At 41.9% G+C, this 19220-nt stretch overlaps 1 protein-coding gene across 1 annotated transcript; it reads right to left on the reverse strand.

The window, feature by feature from the left end:
* Positions 1-1640: 1640 nt before the first annotated feature.
* On the reverse strand, positions 1641-2507 carry STX11 (syntaxin 11). The gene has a single exon (XM_054399211.1). It carries the CDS (start codon positions 2505-2507, stop codon positions 1641-1643), a length of 867 nt encoding a protein of 288 aa, XP_054255186.1.
* Positions 2508-19220: the final 16713 nt, after the last annotated feature.

Raw genomic sequence — 19220 nt, forward strand, 5'->3', positions numbered from 1 at the left:
TTTGTTGTTTTATTATATCAATATATGTAGTTAAGAAATGTTTGGGTATTTTTTCACATACAAAATTAGTGTGCAGAGATCAGAAGGGAAAAGTATCATTGTGATTCTACTGCAGGAAGGATGGCTATGCACATCTCCTGAGGAAAACTTCCCAAATACAAAGTATTTGAAATGTTTAAATATCTTTATTAAAATAGGTACAGATAGGATCATCGCTTAAAAAAAGTCACTAACTTCTGAAAAAATGTCCTGCATTAATTCAAAGGATAGCAACAGATCACAGTGTATCAGGAAGCCACCTAGAAATACTATAATTGGAAAACCTCCAGAAGCAGGAGTTATAATCACTCACCAGACATTATTAATATGTTTAATTGACAACACTCAGTGGTTTCCAGGGCTGCAAAATTTCTATTCCCACATGTTCCAAACCTACTGCAAGAAGATTCCATGTACACAAAAGGAGATTACTTCTAAGTTTGAGAAGAGCACTGAAATGACATTTTCTGAAGAAAAGTCTTTTTTTTTTTTCCCCAAATGGGGATTTCCTAATAATGGAAGAAAAGTTGTAGTTTTTGTACATCAGTAAAATGTTAATAAATTTAATAAATGTTAATAAATTGTTAATAAATTTAGTCCTTCATGTTATTTAAAATAGATATTAAAAAAAAAAAATCCATACTCAGTCAATGATTATAAAAAAAAAAAAGTCTCTTGACAGGATAATTCTTGCACTAAAATTGCTTGTGTGTAGGTGCCAGCACAGGAGACTGAAATGCTTTCCCAACCCAATTGCTGTCATTCTAGGGAGGCTTCTGCAGAAGGCCACTACATGCATCCCTTCTAGCTGAAGTGTTCATTGGCAGAACAATGTTTTAGAAGCAAAGAAATGTGGCAGTTTTGAAATTGAGAGTACAGAAAGTGGCTCAAGTTGAAAGTCAGTGAGATGCCTCACTGCTGCAGTGCTTCTAGCCACCTTGAAAAAGTCGTGGGTACTGAAAATGGAGAAAGGCAATCACTTGTGCACAAATGGAGTAAATCGTGCATATTGTTATTTAACGGGCAGTGACGTTTGTTAAGATTGATGACAGGCAGAAATCAAGTTGAAAGAGAAACTAGTTCTGTGTCCTGAGGCAGCTAAGAGACTTAGTATTTTGTCAAATCAGCAGAACAGAAGTCTGTTCAAGCATTTGCACAAGCAGGCTCCAAACTAATTAAAATCAAAACCTCCTGATTCAGTGGTGTATTGTGTCACCCCAGGCGGTAAGGCTGCACCACCTATGGACTCACTTTGACAAATAAGAATAAAGTTACTTCTTGAAATTTCTCATCCTTTGTAGGCTGAGTTCTCAGCCTTATTCTTTCCTCTTTCTTGCTTATCTGAAACCAGTATCACCAGAGAGATCATTCATCTCTAGTTACAGCAATAGAGTACATTTCAATAAAGAAATAGTTTTATCAACATTTCTAGGAGCTCTCAAACAGGACAGCCTTCAGCACGCTTATGAAAATGGCAATGACAACAAAACCAAGTGAAAAATAGCTCTCCATTTCTAAGGGTTGTCATTACAGAACAGTCACTGGAAAGAATGCCTGATTTTTAACACATTTGAATTGATCTGTGATAGCTTCAGTGGGCGTCACCTTCTGCAACAGGATAAGCAGCAGCAGAGAATTGTTCTGAGGGGGTGTTTTCTTCTGTATTCCAAAGCTTTTCTCACTTGTTCTTTAGCTTCACCTACATAGTCCTCAACATTTTGCATATTTATCTCAATGACATCAAAGGTGTCTGCCTGTTCTTCCACTAGCAGGGCCACCTGCAGAAAAAGCTCATGAATTTCCTTAATGCGACCTTCTAACTTCACCAGCTCCTTATGGCGTGTCTCCAACTCATTCAAGGCTGAGCGAGCCCCCTTAACATCTGACAAGAGATTCTCAGAAAAGACATCCCACTTGCCTTGCTCAATCATCTCCTCAATCTGGTTGCCAGAAACATCTTTGCCCATGATCTCTAGCTGCCGCTGAATTCGAATCTTGCAGTTTTCCCGTTGCTTCATCTCTGTTTCATTGTATTCAAACATAGCTTCCTGAAATGCATGCATGAGATCAACATAGTGGTTCTTTGCTACCCTGGCAATGACAGACATAGCCCCATATTTTGTTATTGCATCTTCGCTGAAATCTCTCATTATCTGGAGTTTCCTATGTATGCTTTCTCCACGGGCCTTGATGTCTCTGGCGATACAGTTAGTATCTCGTTTGATGCTACTAAGACGGCGCATGGAAGTAAGGAAGCGGGTGTTTTGCTTTCTGAGCCGCCTGACGTCCTCTTTTAGGTGGTCATTTTCTGTCCGGATGTTCTGTATGTCTTTATGAAGAATTTCCAGGGCGTAATCAGTCTCATAAAGGAGAATGTCATGGGGTGAATTTTCATCATCCTCACTATCAGAAAACTGTTGGTTGTGTAACCTGGCAAATTCACGCAGCTCACTTAGCCGGTCTTTCATCCTGCCTGTAAAACAGAGCAACAGAAGGGAAGATGTTTAAAGTAAGTAAAATATTGGTTTATAAAGGTTGAGCATTCATAATTAATAACTACATCATAGTTGTAACTACATCAAAGATAACCAAAAGTACCAGATTTTAAATTTGTTTACAGTATTCTATATAGTGGTGGATCTCACATCCAAAGCTCTGGTGCTAGAACACTCTTCTAGAAAGTACTATGCTTAGGAACTACCAAAGTGCAAGAGAGAAGACATCAAATCCTGAAGACAAGTGCAAAAGAATAAAATTACAATCCCCAACCCCCCTGTAACGCCAGCCTTTAACTTGCAGAAAAAAAACACTCTTGAGCAAATGATAGGAAGCCTTCAGCTGTTGGTACGTTAGACATATTAACACTGAATGTTTCTCACTGCTGCTCACCACAGAAATCTCCTCTAGATCTTGACCCTTCAGTAGTATATCAGCTGCCCCAATTGTCACAGGTCCTCTGTCATTCTAAGTTTGCATTTCTTGGAAGAAGAGTAGGAAACATCTCAGAAACAGAAATGCATTTGCCAATACATCTAGGAAATAAAAGTTTTGAGAAATGGTGTGGAAAGTATCGTGACACAATGAAAAACACAAAATGAAAGGCAAGTTTTCCAGGAATTAAAGTTTCTTCATAGCATTTACAAATGTGAATGACACATCCTTTCAGAGGACCATGAGTTATACCTAAGTTAAGTCAAGTCACATGTGTTCATGTATTGGTTTTGGCTGGCACAGAGTTAATTTCCCTTACAGTAGCTGGTATGGGGCTATTTTGGATTTCTGCTGAAAATGGTGTTATAACACAGAGATATTTTTGCTATTGCTGAGCAGCACTTACACAGTGTCAAGGCCTTTTCATAGAATCATAGAATCAACACGGTTGGAAGAGACCTCCAAGATCATCCAGTCCAATCGATCACCCAGCCCTAAGCAATCAACTAGACCATGGCACTAAGTGCTTCATCCAGTCTTCTCTTGAACGTCTCCAGTGATGGCGACTCCACCACCTCCCTGGGCAGCCCATTCCAATGGGCAATCACTCTCTCTGTGAAGAACTTCCTCATAATATCCAGCCTATACCTCCCCTGGCACAATTTGAGACTGTGTGCTCTTGTTCCTCTGCTGGTTGCCTGGGAGAAGAGACCAACCCCCACCTGGCTACAACCTCCCTTCAGGTAGTTGTAGACAGCAATGAGGTCACCCCGAGCCTCCTCTTCTTCAGGCTAAACAATCCCAGCTCCTTCAGCCTCTCCTCATAGGGTTTGTGTTCCAAGCCCCTCACCAGCTTCGTTGCCCTTCTCTGGACACGTTCCAGTACCTCAACATCTCTCTTGAATTGAGGAGCCCAGAACTGGACACAGTACTCAAGGTGTGGCCTGACCAGTGCTGAGTACAGGGGAAGAATAACCTCCCTTGTCCTTGCTGGCTACACTATTCCTGATAGAGGCCAGAATGCCACTGGCTTTCCTGGCCGCCTGGGCACACTGCTGGCTCATGTTCAGCCTACTATCGACGAGCACCCCCAGGTCCCTCTCTGTCTGGCTGCTCTCCAGCCGCTCTGCTTCTCACGCCACCCCACCAGCAAGTAGGTTGCAAGTGCCAGGACTGCTGACCCCAACTGATCAAAGGGATATTCCACACCATATCATGTCATGCTCAGCAATAAAAGCTCAGGGAAGGAGGCAGAGATGTTTAGCATGATGGCTTTTGTCTTCCAAAGGAACTGCTACACATGATGGAGCCAGGCTTTCCAGGAGACAGCCGAACACCTGCCTGCCAATGGGAAGTGAATGAATTCCTTGTTTTGCCTTAGTTGTGTGTGACTTTTCCTTTGTTTGAATTTAAACCAGAAGCCATATACATTCATCTCAATCATCTAGAGGAAGCTGTGGGAAATCAATGGTTTTCCATCTCCTCACTCAGCAATAATAAAATCAAGAGTTTCACTTCATACCACATCAAGATGAAAAATCCCTATATAAAAGGGAAAAAAACGTGTAGTGCAGCTTAAAACTCAGGTCTATTTGGCTTTAAAGCTGTATGGCCACGTTTGCCTGGAAGCACTGACACCCCCACTTTTTATGTCTAGAAATAGTGGACTATTTTCTAGACAGTGTGGTGGAAAGGGAACAAAGGCATCTATCAATCTCAGGATTATTTAGATCTCTTCTAATCACTATTTCTAGTGATTTTCACCTGAAACTTTAGTTCTGTCTCTGAAAACCAGTCACATTGCTCATCTCTCTGCATTCCTCTTACCGCCTTCCCTAGAGTTGATGACCCTTCCACTCCTCACCTGATCCTTGAACCATGTGTTGTGTTCAGCAGTTTATTATTTTGGCATTTAGTATCTACCTTTGGAAACAGCCAATAATGTTTTTTATTTCTTAAAAATTACAATCCACAGCAGCAAGGTGCCATTCATGCAACTAAATCATGTGTGTACAGGACTACGTTGCCTTTGTGCTTACCATTCCTTGAACTGAATAAGTAAATTTCATCAGTCTTCCACAGAGAACAAACTGACAACTGGCTCAACAATAATTACATTTTAATTTTTGTGCTTGACAAAGAAAACACAGGGAAAATCACATTGAGTAGGAGCTCATGCATAATTAACCCATGGTTTTGTAGAAGTAAGTCTAGTCTTCCCTTCCCTTGAAAGTGTAACCTGCATTTTGTCTTTGTCACCCATAAATATTTTACGGTGTTAGATAAAATAAAAATAGGAAGACATAAAGAGAAGCAAATCCACGGTAATTCACAACATGAAAATACTAATGCTGTAATAAGTTCATGTGTATACTAATTCTGCAGCATCTCTGTAAAAGTGTGAGGTGTCCCTGCCCCTGGCAGGGGCGTTGGAAGTAGATGATCCTTATGGTCCCTTCCAACCCTGACTGATTCTATGATTCTATGATTCTAAAAACATGACTTTTTTTTTTAATACAATAAGAATGTTTAAAATGTCAAGCATTAGAAGAAGAGTAAGGAGCTGTCAACTGGGGCCTCAGATAGCACCACCATGTTTCTTGTACACAGGAAGATCATGTAAATAAGCACTGGCCTGTCCTATCACTTCCACCAAGTCTCTGCCTGCAGTCTGTATGCTGAATAAAAGTTGTACAACAAAAAATTTAATATATATCGTTCATTTCATGGACATATATCTCATTTATTCTGCTAGTAGTGTTCATTTTCTCAGGGATTTCTCCCTAGAAAGCACCATAAACTCATAACAGTCTTTTGGGGGAGGGAAGATCTAACAGCCCCATCCACAGACACAGGTTGCAGCCTGAAGTGATTAAGGACAACTTTATCACTCTTGATGAGTTATGATGCCCACGTGAGACACCTGAAGCATAGTTCTTTGTACCTGGTACATTCAGAAGTCAGCTCCTTCTGACTTGAGTAACTGCTACAAGCTTCAAGTACTTTGTTGAGTAAGATCACAAAGTAACAAGATGGACATCAGTGAATGAACACATGGATCAAGGCCACTTGTGAGAAGCTCATCTCCAATGATAAGTACAGCATCATCCACACTCTCTGTGATTCGGTATATCCAGTAGAATCCAAGTCTAAATGTGAAAAGAAAGGTCAAATTACAGTTTCACTGACACTCTTCAGCCTGGGATTTCCCAGTTTCTAGGTGCTTAGCTCTAAACGCCTCCATTATTTGAAGCTACCAAAACTTACATTCAAGGGAGTCAACACTAGGATCTTTTAACTCTGCACTGTGGACCTGTATCAGTCAGAATAATGGTTCCACAGCTAAAGTGATCACACTTCTGCCCTAACAAATGGATGCATCTCTTCAAGTCTGACTTGAGAGTCCTGAAAAATCAGGAACTTTTGGACATCTTCTTTCATTCTCCCTGAGTTCTGTCTTTTTGTTTCTAATGTGAATTACTTAGCCTGCTTCCCACTTCATCATCACATATTCAAAGTGCTTTTCCTTTGAAAAAAAAACCCACAGCTTGGCAAAATTTTAAGAGTTTTACCTAATGAAAACAACAAGCTCAAATGCAACACCACCACAGAGGTCTTTCCCCATTTCAAATTTCCATTTGAACAAAGGGGAACAAAATCTTTCCAAGAGAAGACAGCAACTTCCAGTAATTCCTTTGAGTGTCAGGGACAGAACTGACACTAATGCACTGAAACAAATGAATAAACAAGCATGGGAGAGCACAGGGAACAGCCATTTGAAAAACTTCTGTTTAACGGATCAGTATTTAGAAAAGTCGACCTCCTTTATCAGATATGATTATTGCTCAGGGAAGTTTGCATCTACTTCCATGTTGATAGCATTGTTTGTAATTAAAACTGCAATACATTAATACATAGTACATTACTAGTTGTTAGGATACTCTCAGTACTCATTCTTCAAAATAAGCAGCACTCTCTGCCTTAATATAGGGCCTACTTGCAGCAGTAGAAGTTGAGCTCCCTGGCTAGAAAGGAGCTCTGCAGAAAGGACCTGGTGTGCTTTTGAACATGAGTTAGCAATGCGCCCTTGTGGCAGATGAGGCCAACAGCATCCTCGGCTGGCAAGGCAAAAGTGGTCAAGGGAAGCGATCCTTTCCATCGGACACTTTAGTGTCCACATCTGGAGTGCTGTGTTGCTGTGTGGTAGTGCGCTCCAAACCCCCCTTTCCCCTTCACCCTTGCGGAGTCGGGATGGGGGGAAGAGAAGAGGCGCGAAAGGGGCAGGAGAAGGCGCCTTTCCCGCCTAGGGCTGGGGTCGGTGCACAGGGACCCTTCCCCACGCCATGCGAAGAATCCCCGCACTTTGGCAAGCCTCGGATGTAATAGGTTGAGTTTTCCTGCTTCGTTTGGTGCCTTTTGATACAGTTACTCTCAGAGATTAAGAAGGGGTGAGCGGAAAGGGGCGCGCGCGCTGCTTCTGCTTCCCGATGAAAGCTTCTCCTAGCGGCAAAGTGCTTCGCTCCCCGGTGCTGCAAAGCTCCCTGGCTCTGGAAAGCGCTTCCCTTGCGGCAAAGAGCCCTCGCGGCCTCGCTGGCTCCATTTGGGTGTTTGCATCGCGCATTCTGGGTTCTAAACTGCAGTTCTGGAAGGCTTCCCGAAAAGCAGGAGACCATAGGAGGAACCCTCACAAGTAAAACGCCGCCTCGTGAGAGAATTGGGTATTTTCCTAGAGTCTCTGGGGAGTGCCTGCCTCTCTTGGCAGTGGGGACAAGTCTTGGCTTGCGGACTTATCTTTTTCCAATTACTGTTTTCCTTAAACTGTTTGTTATTGTTATATATATATACACACATATCTCGAAAGTATTTTTCCAACTGAATACCTGAATCTGTAAATTTTTTCCTAACTTTTCCTAAATTTTCCCTAACTTTCATCTATAGTTCGTAGGGGTGGGGTTTTGGATTCATTCCATAACATGCTGCTAGCGCTCCCTAGCACAAGAGATGTGGATGCACTGAGATGAGTTAAGGGTAGGCCACCAAGGTGGTCAGCAGTGCTGAAATATCTGACATAGAGACAGAGTTGGGAATGTTCAACCTGGAAAAAAAGATGCTCAGGATATGTACAGCAACAGGACAAGAGGCAACAGATCCAAGTGGAAACATGGAAAAAGCCAGACAGATAGTAGATGGGGAAAAAGGGAACACCACCCCCTGCCCCATCTATCAGAAACACTGCAAAATGTGCCCAGAGAAGTTCTGGAATCTTGCATCCTTGAAGATATTAAAAACTCTCTTGGACGTGGCCCTTCGCAACCTGAACTACCTGTGTGTGTGTCTTCAGGGGGTCTGGATTAGGTGACCTTCAAAGGACCAATCTAAATTGTTCTAGTCAAAAGTTTGCTATTTTGAACATGAGTGATAAATATATTAAACTACTTGCACAGTTTTATTTAAGATACATCTAACACATTAGAATATCAAGACATCAACTATCTGTACTCCAGAGTAAGAGCCCCAAAAGTATAAATACCTTAACTCTAAGACTGTGTATTTTAATAGAATACCTGTCTGTTTGATTTTCTTTTAAAATACTGTGTATATTCAAACTGGAAGATGTACTTCCATGTTCATATTTTTGGGCTAGATAAATCTATCCCTGTAAAAATCAAGTTCCTTCTGCAGTCCATCAACTCACACAGACACAAGAAATACAGGCCAGCTAATGACTGCAGAGGTTTCAGCTTTGAAGTCAGACACCCACCAAGTACAGTCAGCTGAAGATATGTTCAGTACTCATCTCTTCACATTAGCATACTATGTCTTGGTATTAATGACCACAGTGACTAGCTTTCCCGTGGTGCACAAGAAAGCCACAAGTCCTAGCGCAATAAGCCTGCAGCCCCACACAACTCAGTATGACATAAGATTTCAGACAGGAAAGCAAATTCACTCTGAAAATGAAAAACTGTGCATACACATAAACCCCCTTTCTTTTAGCCCCATATGCTCACAAATAGGAGTCCTGTACAGTGTATTTCCATCGCTGTCCTGATATTTTGCAGGCTGTTATCTACATAGAAATAACTTAAGGATGAAAAATTATTTCTATAGAAACAAATGAGTTGCACATCTGCATTTCAGCTTTAACATTTGTATATCCACATCACTAAGTTTGGGGACAAATGGGGAAATAATGCAGTTTCAGCACAGCATCCATATTTCATCACCAGCTGTTGAGAAGGAAGCCAGTGTACACTTTGTTTACAACATTCATAAAAGGCAGCTGGTAGTTAATACCAGCTTGTGGATTACCAAAAGTCTAGTCAGTAATCTTCTCAGCCTTGAGTAGGGCCTTACACAATGAAGCTTTTACTTCAGGTGAAGTGGCCTATTTGAGGAACAACAGATATTTCCAGATAAGTCAGTTAAAATAATTTCTATCAGCAGGCCTTCATTCTCTCAGAAGGTACAATTCTTTCTGTGCTCCACTACAAACCCATGTGGCTCATCCTGTTTCTGAATGTCATGTGCTTTTGGTTGCATGACACACAATAGATGTGACCCAAGAAACAGGTGGTGAACAATTAGGAAATAATGTGCTTCTAGGCAGAACTAATTTATAGCCAAGTGTGCTCGTTCCAGTAATTTCCCATATAGATTGTAAAGGATGCAGCATTGATGGAAATCCATTCAGATGGACTTGATGAGTAGAGGACGCTCCATTATGAGGCAAATAGTGTCCTGCTGTTGCACAAAAATACAAGTCATGAGGAGGTAAAAGAAATGTTAAATGAAGCTGAAACCTTTCATTTAAGAGTTGGAGTCTCAGATTTAATCATAATTTTCTAGTATCTTTCTGTTTTGGAATTGACAGTCTTAGATCAGATTCAATAATTTTGCCTGGCATCTGTTGTCCAATAATAGATTTTACAATATTAATTTTAACTTGAACACTGATAATTGTTCACAATAGCTTTTCCTTTTTCCCAAAGAGCTTCTAACTCACTCATAGCAGAGTGCTAGTCATCTTTTCAGACCAAAAGCCCTGTATCTCCAAACATGTCCATCACTGGTGGAACATCAGGTTAAATTTCTCAAACGAGTCCTCTTTTTTCTTGCTTCTCATCTAGAAGGGCTCCAAGAAACACAGAAAATCATAGTCTAATAATTAGGACAGCTTGCTTTCTGGAGCTGATTTAAGATCACATCTCTGTATTAACTTCAATATTAAGAACTCTGACAGAGATCAGCATTTCAAAATCTTTTTGTGGCCTCACCAAATGGAAGTTACCTTCTCTGGAATTTCTTGGAATTGTTGGATACATAGAAAAAGTATATTCTGTATTGAAAATACATCCATTAACACAGAACATCAGTTACAAAGCCACAGAAATCCAGCAAAAAGCCACAAATGTATCTGAAGTTTATTAGACACTACCCACTTCATATTGTAGTCAAAGCCTGTGTACAGCAGAACACTTTTATATTTTCAGACATTTGCACCTTTATACTTTCAGTCACCAAATCACTGACAATATAAATCTTAGGACTTCCCCTCCCCCCCCCCCCCCAAAGCTTGCATGAAGTGGCAACTTCTCTCTTTGTACCAGAACAAGTTATTTATTACAAGGCAATATATGCAGAGAAGTAGAGATGACTCCATTCTTTGCAGTCTACTCCTGCAGCTGTTGGAATCTCCAAGTCTCCATTGGTTCCTTTTCTACAAAAGCTAAGGAAGGCCTAGGGGGAAAAAAAACAAAACAAAACACCTCACCAAATAGTTTATTTCCTCTAACTTGTAATAAGGTGTCCTGGTTTGAATTAGAACAGAACTAATTCTGTTCAGTGTTGTGGTAGTTTTAGACTATGCCTTTAAAAATTTTCACAGATTTCGAGCAGAAAGTAGTAAAAATGTAAATAAATCACTATTGGGTATAAAAAGGAAAATAATGATTGTTCTAAACAATTCCATTAGAGGCATATCTCCCATAAGATTTGGTTCCCAAGAGAATTTTTCCTCTCCTCTCCTCTCCCTCTCCCTCTCCTCTCCCCTCAATTCAGCCTGGGAGATACTAACTTGCTTCTGCTTGACCTTGGCTGCATTGCTTTGCCTGGTACTAACTTTCTCTGCTTCTCTCTCTTCCCTTTGTACAGGGGGATAAGGGGAAGGCAGGGAGGGAGAAGCTGTTACAGCTTCCCTGGTCTTTTGGCCAGGGAGGTCCTAGTGCTGTTTGTTAATTGTAAATACCTGTAAATATTGTAAATACTGTATATTTGTACATATTCATTGCATTTCATTGTAGATTGGAGTTTGGCTTGTAAATACAGCTTTTATTTGTTTCCACCTGAGCTGGTCTGGCAAAGTTAATGTTGGGAGGTAATTTTCAACCCACCACAACTGTTTTTAGGTTTCAGCTCAGTCTTTTCTAAGTAATGGCACATTCTGAAGTTAACATCATGGTTTTGCAGACAGTGTCTGCTTCTTATAGTGGTAATGCTCCATGTTTCTACTTAGTACCAAGGATCAGTACGCAGACTAAGGTCACCACTAAATCTTGTGTACTGTTTTGGAGGTGCAGAATAAAAAGCTGCATGTGCAGGGTCAAGTACACAGTTCAAGTGACCGTAAACTGACCACTGAGATATTCCATTCCATATACATCATACTCCATATAAAGCTGAAGGATCACAAGAGTCAGGCACTCTTCTTCAGTGAGTGGTGCCCCAGGAGGACTCTGTCAATTCTGCCTTCAATCCCAATCCATGTGTTCCTGAATCCAGTTCCAGAATCCAGCTCCTAAATCTGGTTCCCATCTGTTGCTGAGTCCACTCCAGGACTTCTGCCACAGCATCAGTGGTGACGATGACATAATTGCCATCAGGGGGCTGGGTTTGATATTGGGTTTGAATACATTTCATTTTGTTGTTATTATTTCAATTAAAGTGGCATTAATTTTCTCTTCCAATTCATAAGTCTCTCTCTCTTATTCCTTGTCTTGTATTAAATGCACACATAATATGCTTTGCATTTTTCCCATATTTATGATTAGAATGGCCAAAAAACCTGAAGTTTTAACTTGTTTATGCACAGTAGCACATGCTAAGTAAACATTATTCTTGCACTGGAGAAGACAGATTGTTGTACATAGGTTGACTGCTGCTATTTACTGGCTTGTCTAAATTTTCACCGAGTTGTGATCACCACTAACAACTTTCTCAGTATCTCCTCTTAGTATTTTTTTCACGAGTCACACTAATGAGCAATTCTAACTAGATCTGGGTTTCTTTGTCCGAGAGGGGGCTGTAGAAAAAAAAGTTGCACTATCATCACTACATGGCTCATTGAAAAGTGTTAAGTCTTCACGTGCATAGCTTGAACCCCCTCCCACAGCTAGGAATTCTCTCCAGCAACTGTCATGCTTCTGTATATAAATAGACATTAAGGACAGGAAAGGCTAATGTACACCCCAAATGTAGCCACTTCCTTTTCCTAAGGATGCTAGAAACAGAATACATAGTTAGCAACTGCAGATATTGAAAACCTGCTAAATCCTTGAGACTTGCAAGCTGACTCTGGTCATTTTAACATGCACAGCTTGCTAAAAACAGGGCTAAATACAAAGAGTAGATGAACATGCACACCATTGCTCTCCATTCAGTCCTTTCAGTACACATAGTGCGCCACAGGCTGATTACTGCAGCATGCCCATTCTTCCTGCCATAGGCACCACTAAGTTCCTCAGTAAAATTGGCCTGAACAGAGACAAGAGGAGCATGACCTGTACCTCCATGGGCTTGGCAAATAGTTAAGTCAGAACCATACCACTAGCATAAACAGTGAGACAGCCTTCCATCATTTCTTGGCAATTAGTACAGCTCCACACTGTTATGAGTCACTACACATGGAAGCTGGACTCACAGGCAGCACTGTTGCTACAGAGCCATGAGTATATACATTATCTAATTAATTCCCAAACACATTGGCTCAGCAAAATAGCTACGTACATGCCACATTTACATAACTACTATTGCTACCACACAGTGGTATTTATAAGTGATTTAGACATTATGTTGGCATCCAAGAAGAAATATGAGGTTGCATGTGATCATCAGTCAGAAGCAACATGTTCTAGAGACATTTTTGAATTAGCATAGCAGCATTACTTTTTAAAATACATATTTAAAGCTTGTAATACATTGTTACAGTCTGGATCAAGTTCCTATTGCCACCTCTTCTTAGCAAGGCCTGTTGAGACAGGACAAGGGGTGATGTTTTGAACTAAAAGAAGGCAGATTTAGACTAAATACAGGGAAGAATTTTTTTACCATGAGGGTGGTGAAACACAGGAACAAGGTTACTCACAGGTGGTAGAAGTCCCATCACTGGAAACATTCAAGGTCAGGTTTGATAGATCTCTAAGCAGCCTGATCAAAGTAAAGATGTCCCTGTTCACTGCAGGGAGGTCAGACTAGCTGACCTTTAAAGGTCCTTTCCAGCCTAAAGCATTCTGTAAGTACTCTTTACTTTAAAAAAATCTCTTTAAGGTTAAACACAATGTTTTGTGGGTATTTGTTCATGGGGCTCAGTTCTGGATCCTATTGCAAAACCTACACAACTGTAACTGGACTAGAATAGTTTTGGTCAGGAAATAATCCCCAACAGCACATATGTATACACATTGCCTCAACCCCAGGACGTGTCAGGTGCTGGCAGGCTTTATGGCAATCATTCTACACAACATAGCAGCCCATGGGTGTTTGCAGGCCTATTCAAAGTATCAGTGAAGGTGAGACAAGGTATAGATGTAATTAGGGATACATTGGCAAGAGATACTTAGAAAATCTCTTCCTGACTGGGCACATACAAAGCTCAAGCAAAAAAGCTTTCAAAAATAAGTGATTTGTCACTAACAAAAATGCAGCACAGGGGAAAAGCACAGCAGGAAAAACTGGAGCATTCAATTCTTTCGTGAACATGAGTTTGTCAAGAATAATCCTGGCAATGAAGGGATTAACTGTCATAGTAGAGAAAGCAAATGGTGCACATGATAAGCCTTCTGAAATCAAAAAATGTGACACTGTTCCTTCTGTGATAAACTACAGAAGCGTCATCTAGATGAGTGTCAAACACTTTATGTGTTAGACTAGATGAGATAGGAAGACACTTGATACAATCAGCAACAGCAAAAGCTATTAAAAAAGATGTAGCAACTGAACTGTGTGGAGATCCCCTATTCCCCCAGGGGAAGGTTCCCAGGATCCAGCACTAGGCAGGAGCAGCATTGCCAATCCCGGGGAATGGTGTTCCTTACCAGAAATGGCATGTGAGTCACATGTTGGGGGGCAGCCCAAAAGGTAAGTGTAACCAAAAATCGCTTCTCTGCAAAACTGCATAAAACTGGTAAGTCCATGTTTGGTGCTGAGATGAGCTTACTGCATCAAATTAACATTGCCTCAGTGATTTCTGCACTGGGCTTTGTCATCCCTGCACTACAGGTATAACCACAGTCAGAAAAATTGATAGGCCAGGTAAAAGGTAATGGAAAGTGGCCCAGCACCTTCCTACTTGGCAGAGCAGGTGTTTTCTCACCAGAACTGATTTTGAATATGCCAACTTTATGATGTTTCTGTCACACTCAGAGGTTATCCATAATTTCCATTAGCAACTCAGATTTGGCAATGTCTTACAGTCTCCCTGTGGCCCTACATTCCCATGATTTGATCAGTGCTCTCGCTCCCAGACTCACTGTGTCCCCAGCACAGACCTGAATGGGCAAGGACAAGCCCATGCTGGTGAGCAATCTGGGTGATGCTTTTCACCCAATGAATTCTCTTTATTATTTTTGCATCAGTGGCAACTACCATTTCTCCTTTTGGAGGAGATCTTGGTTACTGTTTCAATATAATAGAAGATACTCAGATATGGAGTCTAACCCCACAGCACCCAAAATCTCCAAGACTAATACAACATGCAGTTGTGCTCCATAGCATCATATTTATCTGCAGTGCCCAGAGGATACTGCTATGACATTATCCATATGTATTAGGCTTAGTTTCTTCATGAACACCTCTTATGATAACAGAGGGTAATTTGCAGGTTTAGTCTCAGTAAAATACCAGATACATTTGCCATACAACTTAACATGCAATTTCAGTTTTAGAGCAGTGGCATACAAGGCAGTCAGTGGAGGGGAAAAAAAAGTGAGAAATAAAAAAAAAAGGGTGAGAAAAAGCTCATCAGCAGTGTTGGGCATCTAAACCATCCTCTCTTAAGGACGGCCATCTGTTTTTCTGTTACACTTTTGGTGTGTTTTGAATAATAATTAAAAAAAAGTTACACTCATCTTGTAGTCTCACCACTTCCACATAAAACTACTTAAATAGCAAGTAACCCCACTCATAAGAAAGCAGCATCCTTCAAATTGTATTTGCATCTTAAAGAGCCAGATATTGCCATTTTGATCCCTGACAGCCTTAAAAATGTTTCCTAAAATACCATCTAAAGGACAGGAACAAGAAGTGTGAATGTCCGTTTTAAGCCACTGTTACTCTTCTAGTCATTTCCTTTTGTGGTATCACACAGTTACATTCAGTTATCTCAGACATACACGAGTACTAATTCTTCTTGGTAGGAAAGGAAATTAGTATCAATTTATAGGAAGTAATCAAAGAACATAACTTTTGCACCTACTCCCAGATCTGGCTATGATGATGCTCAAAAAAAAAGGCATAAAAGCTATTATATTTTGAATATAAACCCAAATTTCCTACAAAAGCTGCTCTGGAGCTATTCATAACCACATATGAGCATATTCATGACCACGTATGAGCACTATGAATGAAATGTTAATACTTGTTAGGCCAGACCAACAAGGCAGCTAGAAACGCAGGCACCCATTGGGACCGGGTGACGAGATTCACATTTCAAAGTGGCTCTGTTTTTCCCCTCATCCTGCGAAAAACCCAGCCATTCCTTTTTCCCCTTTTTGAAGGACCAGATCCTGTACAAAGGCAGATAAGATTCCTCCGTACCCAAAAGCCCGGTCTCCATCCCCTGTCACCCCTTCTGCTCTGGGCTTCGGACTTTCCCTCCCGACTCAAACAGCAGTTTCGTTTACTCTTACGCAAAAAAACGATGTGCAAAGCGCTCCGAAAGCCCCCGGCTCGTTCCGACTTGCCGGATGCGTTGGCTGCCGGGCACCAGGCACGCACCGGGACTCACCCCGACAGCAGGCGAAGCTGGGGTCTGACCACCACGCCGGACCCTAGGCTTCGGCCTTTGCGGGAACTTCTCGCTGTCCCGAAGCAGCCCGGGCACCCTGGCTGCTGCTTAAACGGGGGGTACGGCAGCGCTTCCTGCGTCCCGGGAGGCGACAGCGATATGCCCGGAGCGTAGAAGCCCAGCCGAGCCTAACCGCTGACGACCCGACGTTTTCCGCTGGCTGGTACTCACCCCCGGCAGCGCAAACTGGCTCTGCCCGTCCCGGCTGCTCGCTGTTCACGGCTCGCCGCCCCCGCGCTGTCCCCTCACAGCTCCCGGGCTTGCCGCCGCAGGGCCCGCGCCGTCGGGGCGAGCGCCAGACCCCATGAAGCGCCCCGCCCCCGCCGCCCAGATCACCCGCCCATTGGCTGCGAGACGGGCTTTATTTGCATGGCGGCGCTCCGCCCCCCGGCGCGCAGCACTGCGGGGAACGCCCGCAGGCAGGTGCCGGGAAGCGAGGGGGGTAGAGTGCTCGTCGATATGCCGCTGTTCCTAGGGCAGTCCCAGCCGTTCCTTCCAGAAGTCTCCCCGACCCCCGCCCGCCTGGCTGGAATCGGGGTGAGGGGTGATTTGGGGCTGCGGTGAGGCCCAGGACGGACAGGGAGCTGAAACGACGGGGCATACGGGCGCTTGATGAGAGAGCGAGGGCCAAGAGCCGCTGGGAGCGCTGCAGGGGCACGTCCCCAGCACATCTCCTAGTGTTGTCCTGGTCCAAACACCACCCCCAACTGCCGACCGGCCCTCCCCCAACCTCCTCCCCACCTCTCCGCTGTTAGATACAGCAACGTATATCCCGTCCCGTTGAGATGTGCATGATGATATACGACATCAAATGAGCTTCTGAGAATGTAATTCTAACAAACTATGATGCTTAGCGTGGGCAAGAGAACGTGTGCTCCTGGCACGGTGCTTCAAGCTAAAGGTCAAATTTAGCCCGTTTTTGGGTGGTGACTTTGACAACCTTCACCATTTCTGGCAAAACACCACCTTCCCCATCATGCTAGTTTTAAAAAAGTAGATGCAATTTTTAATACACAATAATACACATTAATAACCCACATAAGTAGTTAAGAGATAGGAACTTGGACATTTATTTGGGTGTAGCTTTTTCTGCCTTTCACCACCAAAAAATGGAGATACTTTGAATCTGCAGATTTTAAAAGTTACTTTTTCACGGTGCCAAGTAGTAGCTGAAAGAGCAACTGTGCTTTCCTGAGCTGTTCTCACTTAAAACAAGGCTCCAAAATTTCTCCTACATTGGATTAATCCCGTCCTGTGCATGCCAAGAGAAATTTCTGTCATGATGGAGACAGTTGCAGAGACACAGGAAACTTCCTCCCTCCTTATTTTCTATACTGCTGTTGTGTCAGAAAAAAATCCCTCTGCAGCAAGTAAATACTTGAGGTTTTTTGGTTAACAGTCAGTTTGTATCTGGTAGATAGATCTCTTTTTCCTTGAAAAATCCAAAACTGTACTGCAGGTTTCTTCCACGTGGAGTCTTTGCTGGAATTTTTCTCTTAGACCTTGATGTTGGAGCTGAATTTAGGTAGATGGGTCCCATCAGTCCTCTAAAACTCCCTGAAGGCACTGAATTATGATTCGGTTTCATCTTCTTTTCCAGGCTGCTCTTTTGTGAGATCAACTGTGGCATCCCCCAAACAGGCAGATGGCTTATCTTTACCACTGGACTGCAGAAAGCAAATAGGCCTTTAGTGTTGTTAATGCAAGCAGAGCTGAAAATGAAGCTGCATGTTAATCTAACTGCGCAGGCAATCAAAGATACATTCAGCTTTGTATGGCATGGACAACAATTACCAATTAACCTGATGGTTTTGCAGCACAGGGAAAACTGGGTGCATTGATGGATGTGTCTGTGACTTGGTCAAGAGTAAAATGCTCATCTAGAAACATCTGGTATCTTCTCTATAATTTGCAAGGAGGATACAGAAGATAGATGAACAGAAACTTTCCTCTGCTTTGGGAGAGACTTCAGTTAAATTTTCAGTACCTGAGTAGTGGTAAGGTTGTAATATTGTTCAATTATTAACCTTCTAAGAATGGAGATGGAGAGTGAGAGGAATATATTTCTATAAATGTTGTCACCTATATTAAAGGAGATTAAAGAAGGTTGAAAGCTTTCAGAGACAGCTAGCTAATTAAGCTATGTGAAGAGGTAGCTAAACAAAAATTCACAACTAACAAACAGGGCCCCTGAAGTGCTTGAGCATACCATGTCCCTGGATCCTACAAAGGGCCCATTTGCACACTGTTGTGAGACAAAAAACCTGATAAATAATATAAAAAGATTGTTGTGTCATCACACATACAAAAGACACTTTTTTTGGATTATTATGCTCATTTCAGCCACTTTTGAAATAACATGAACAGGGTAGACTGATAATGAAAGTGATTAGACAGAGAAAAGTGATTTGCCTGTAAAAGAGATCTAGAATTTTCAGTTTTGTCATTTTCATCCTCCCCTGATTTCTAAGCAGCCTTCCATACAAAGCTTGCAAAAGTAATAAAGTGTTTTGTTTTGGTTGGTTGGTTTTTTTCCCATTTTGTGTTCTCTCTCTCATTAAATAAGAGACATTTAATGAAAAGTGGTCATTTACCAGGGAATGGAAATACCCTGTTTACATAAATAAAGGCAGAATTCATTAGTGTAGGGATCACCGATGCCGATAAATTTTTTAAGGAGTTTGGGCAACAAAATGGACAATACATCTGAAGGCAGGAAGCCTCTCTTTTAGTTCTATTTTTCTCTGAAGAGCTGTTTCTTTTGCTTAAAGACTCTTAATCCTGACCTAGATCTTGAACAGTGGCTTTGGATGAGCTTTATTTTGCTTCCAGTTTCCTCATCTCGAGTAAGAGGAAAGGTGTAATTATCTTCAGTGCTCATAAATGTGTAGTAAAAAGTAATATATAAACAATTTGGAATCTCATGTACATTAAAATGCATTGAGCATGTCTAGTACTTTAAGGACAA

The sequence above is a fragment of the Indicator indicator genome, chromosome 2 (assembly GCF_027791375.1).
Source record: "Indicator indicator isolate 239-I01 chromosome 2, UM_Iind_1.1, whole genome shotgun sequence".
NCBI lineage: Eukaryota > Metazoa > Chordata > Aves > Piciformes > Indicatoridae > Indicator > Indicator indicator.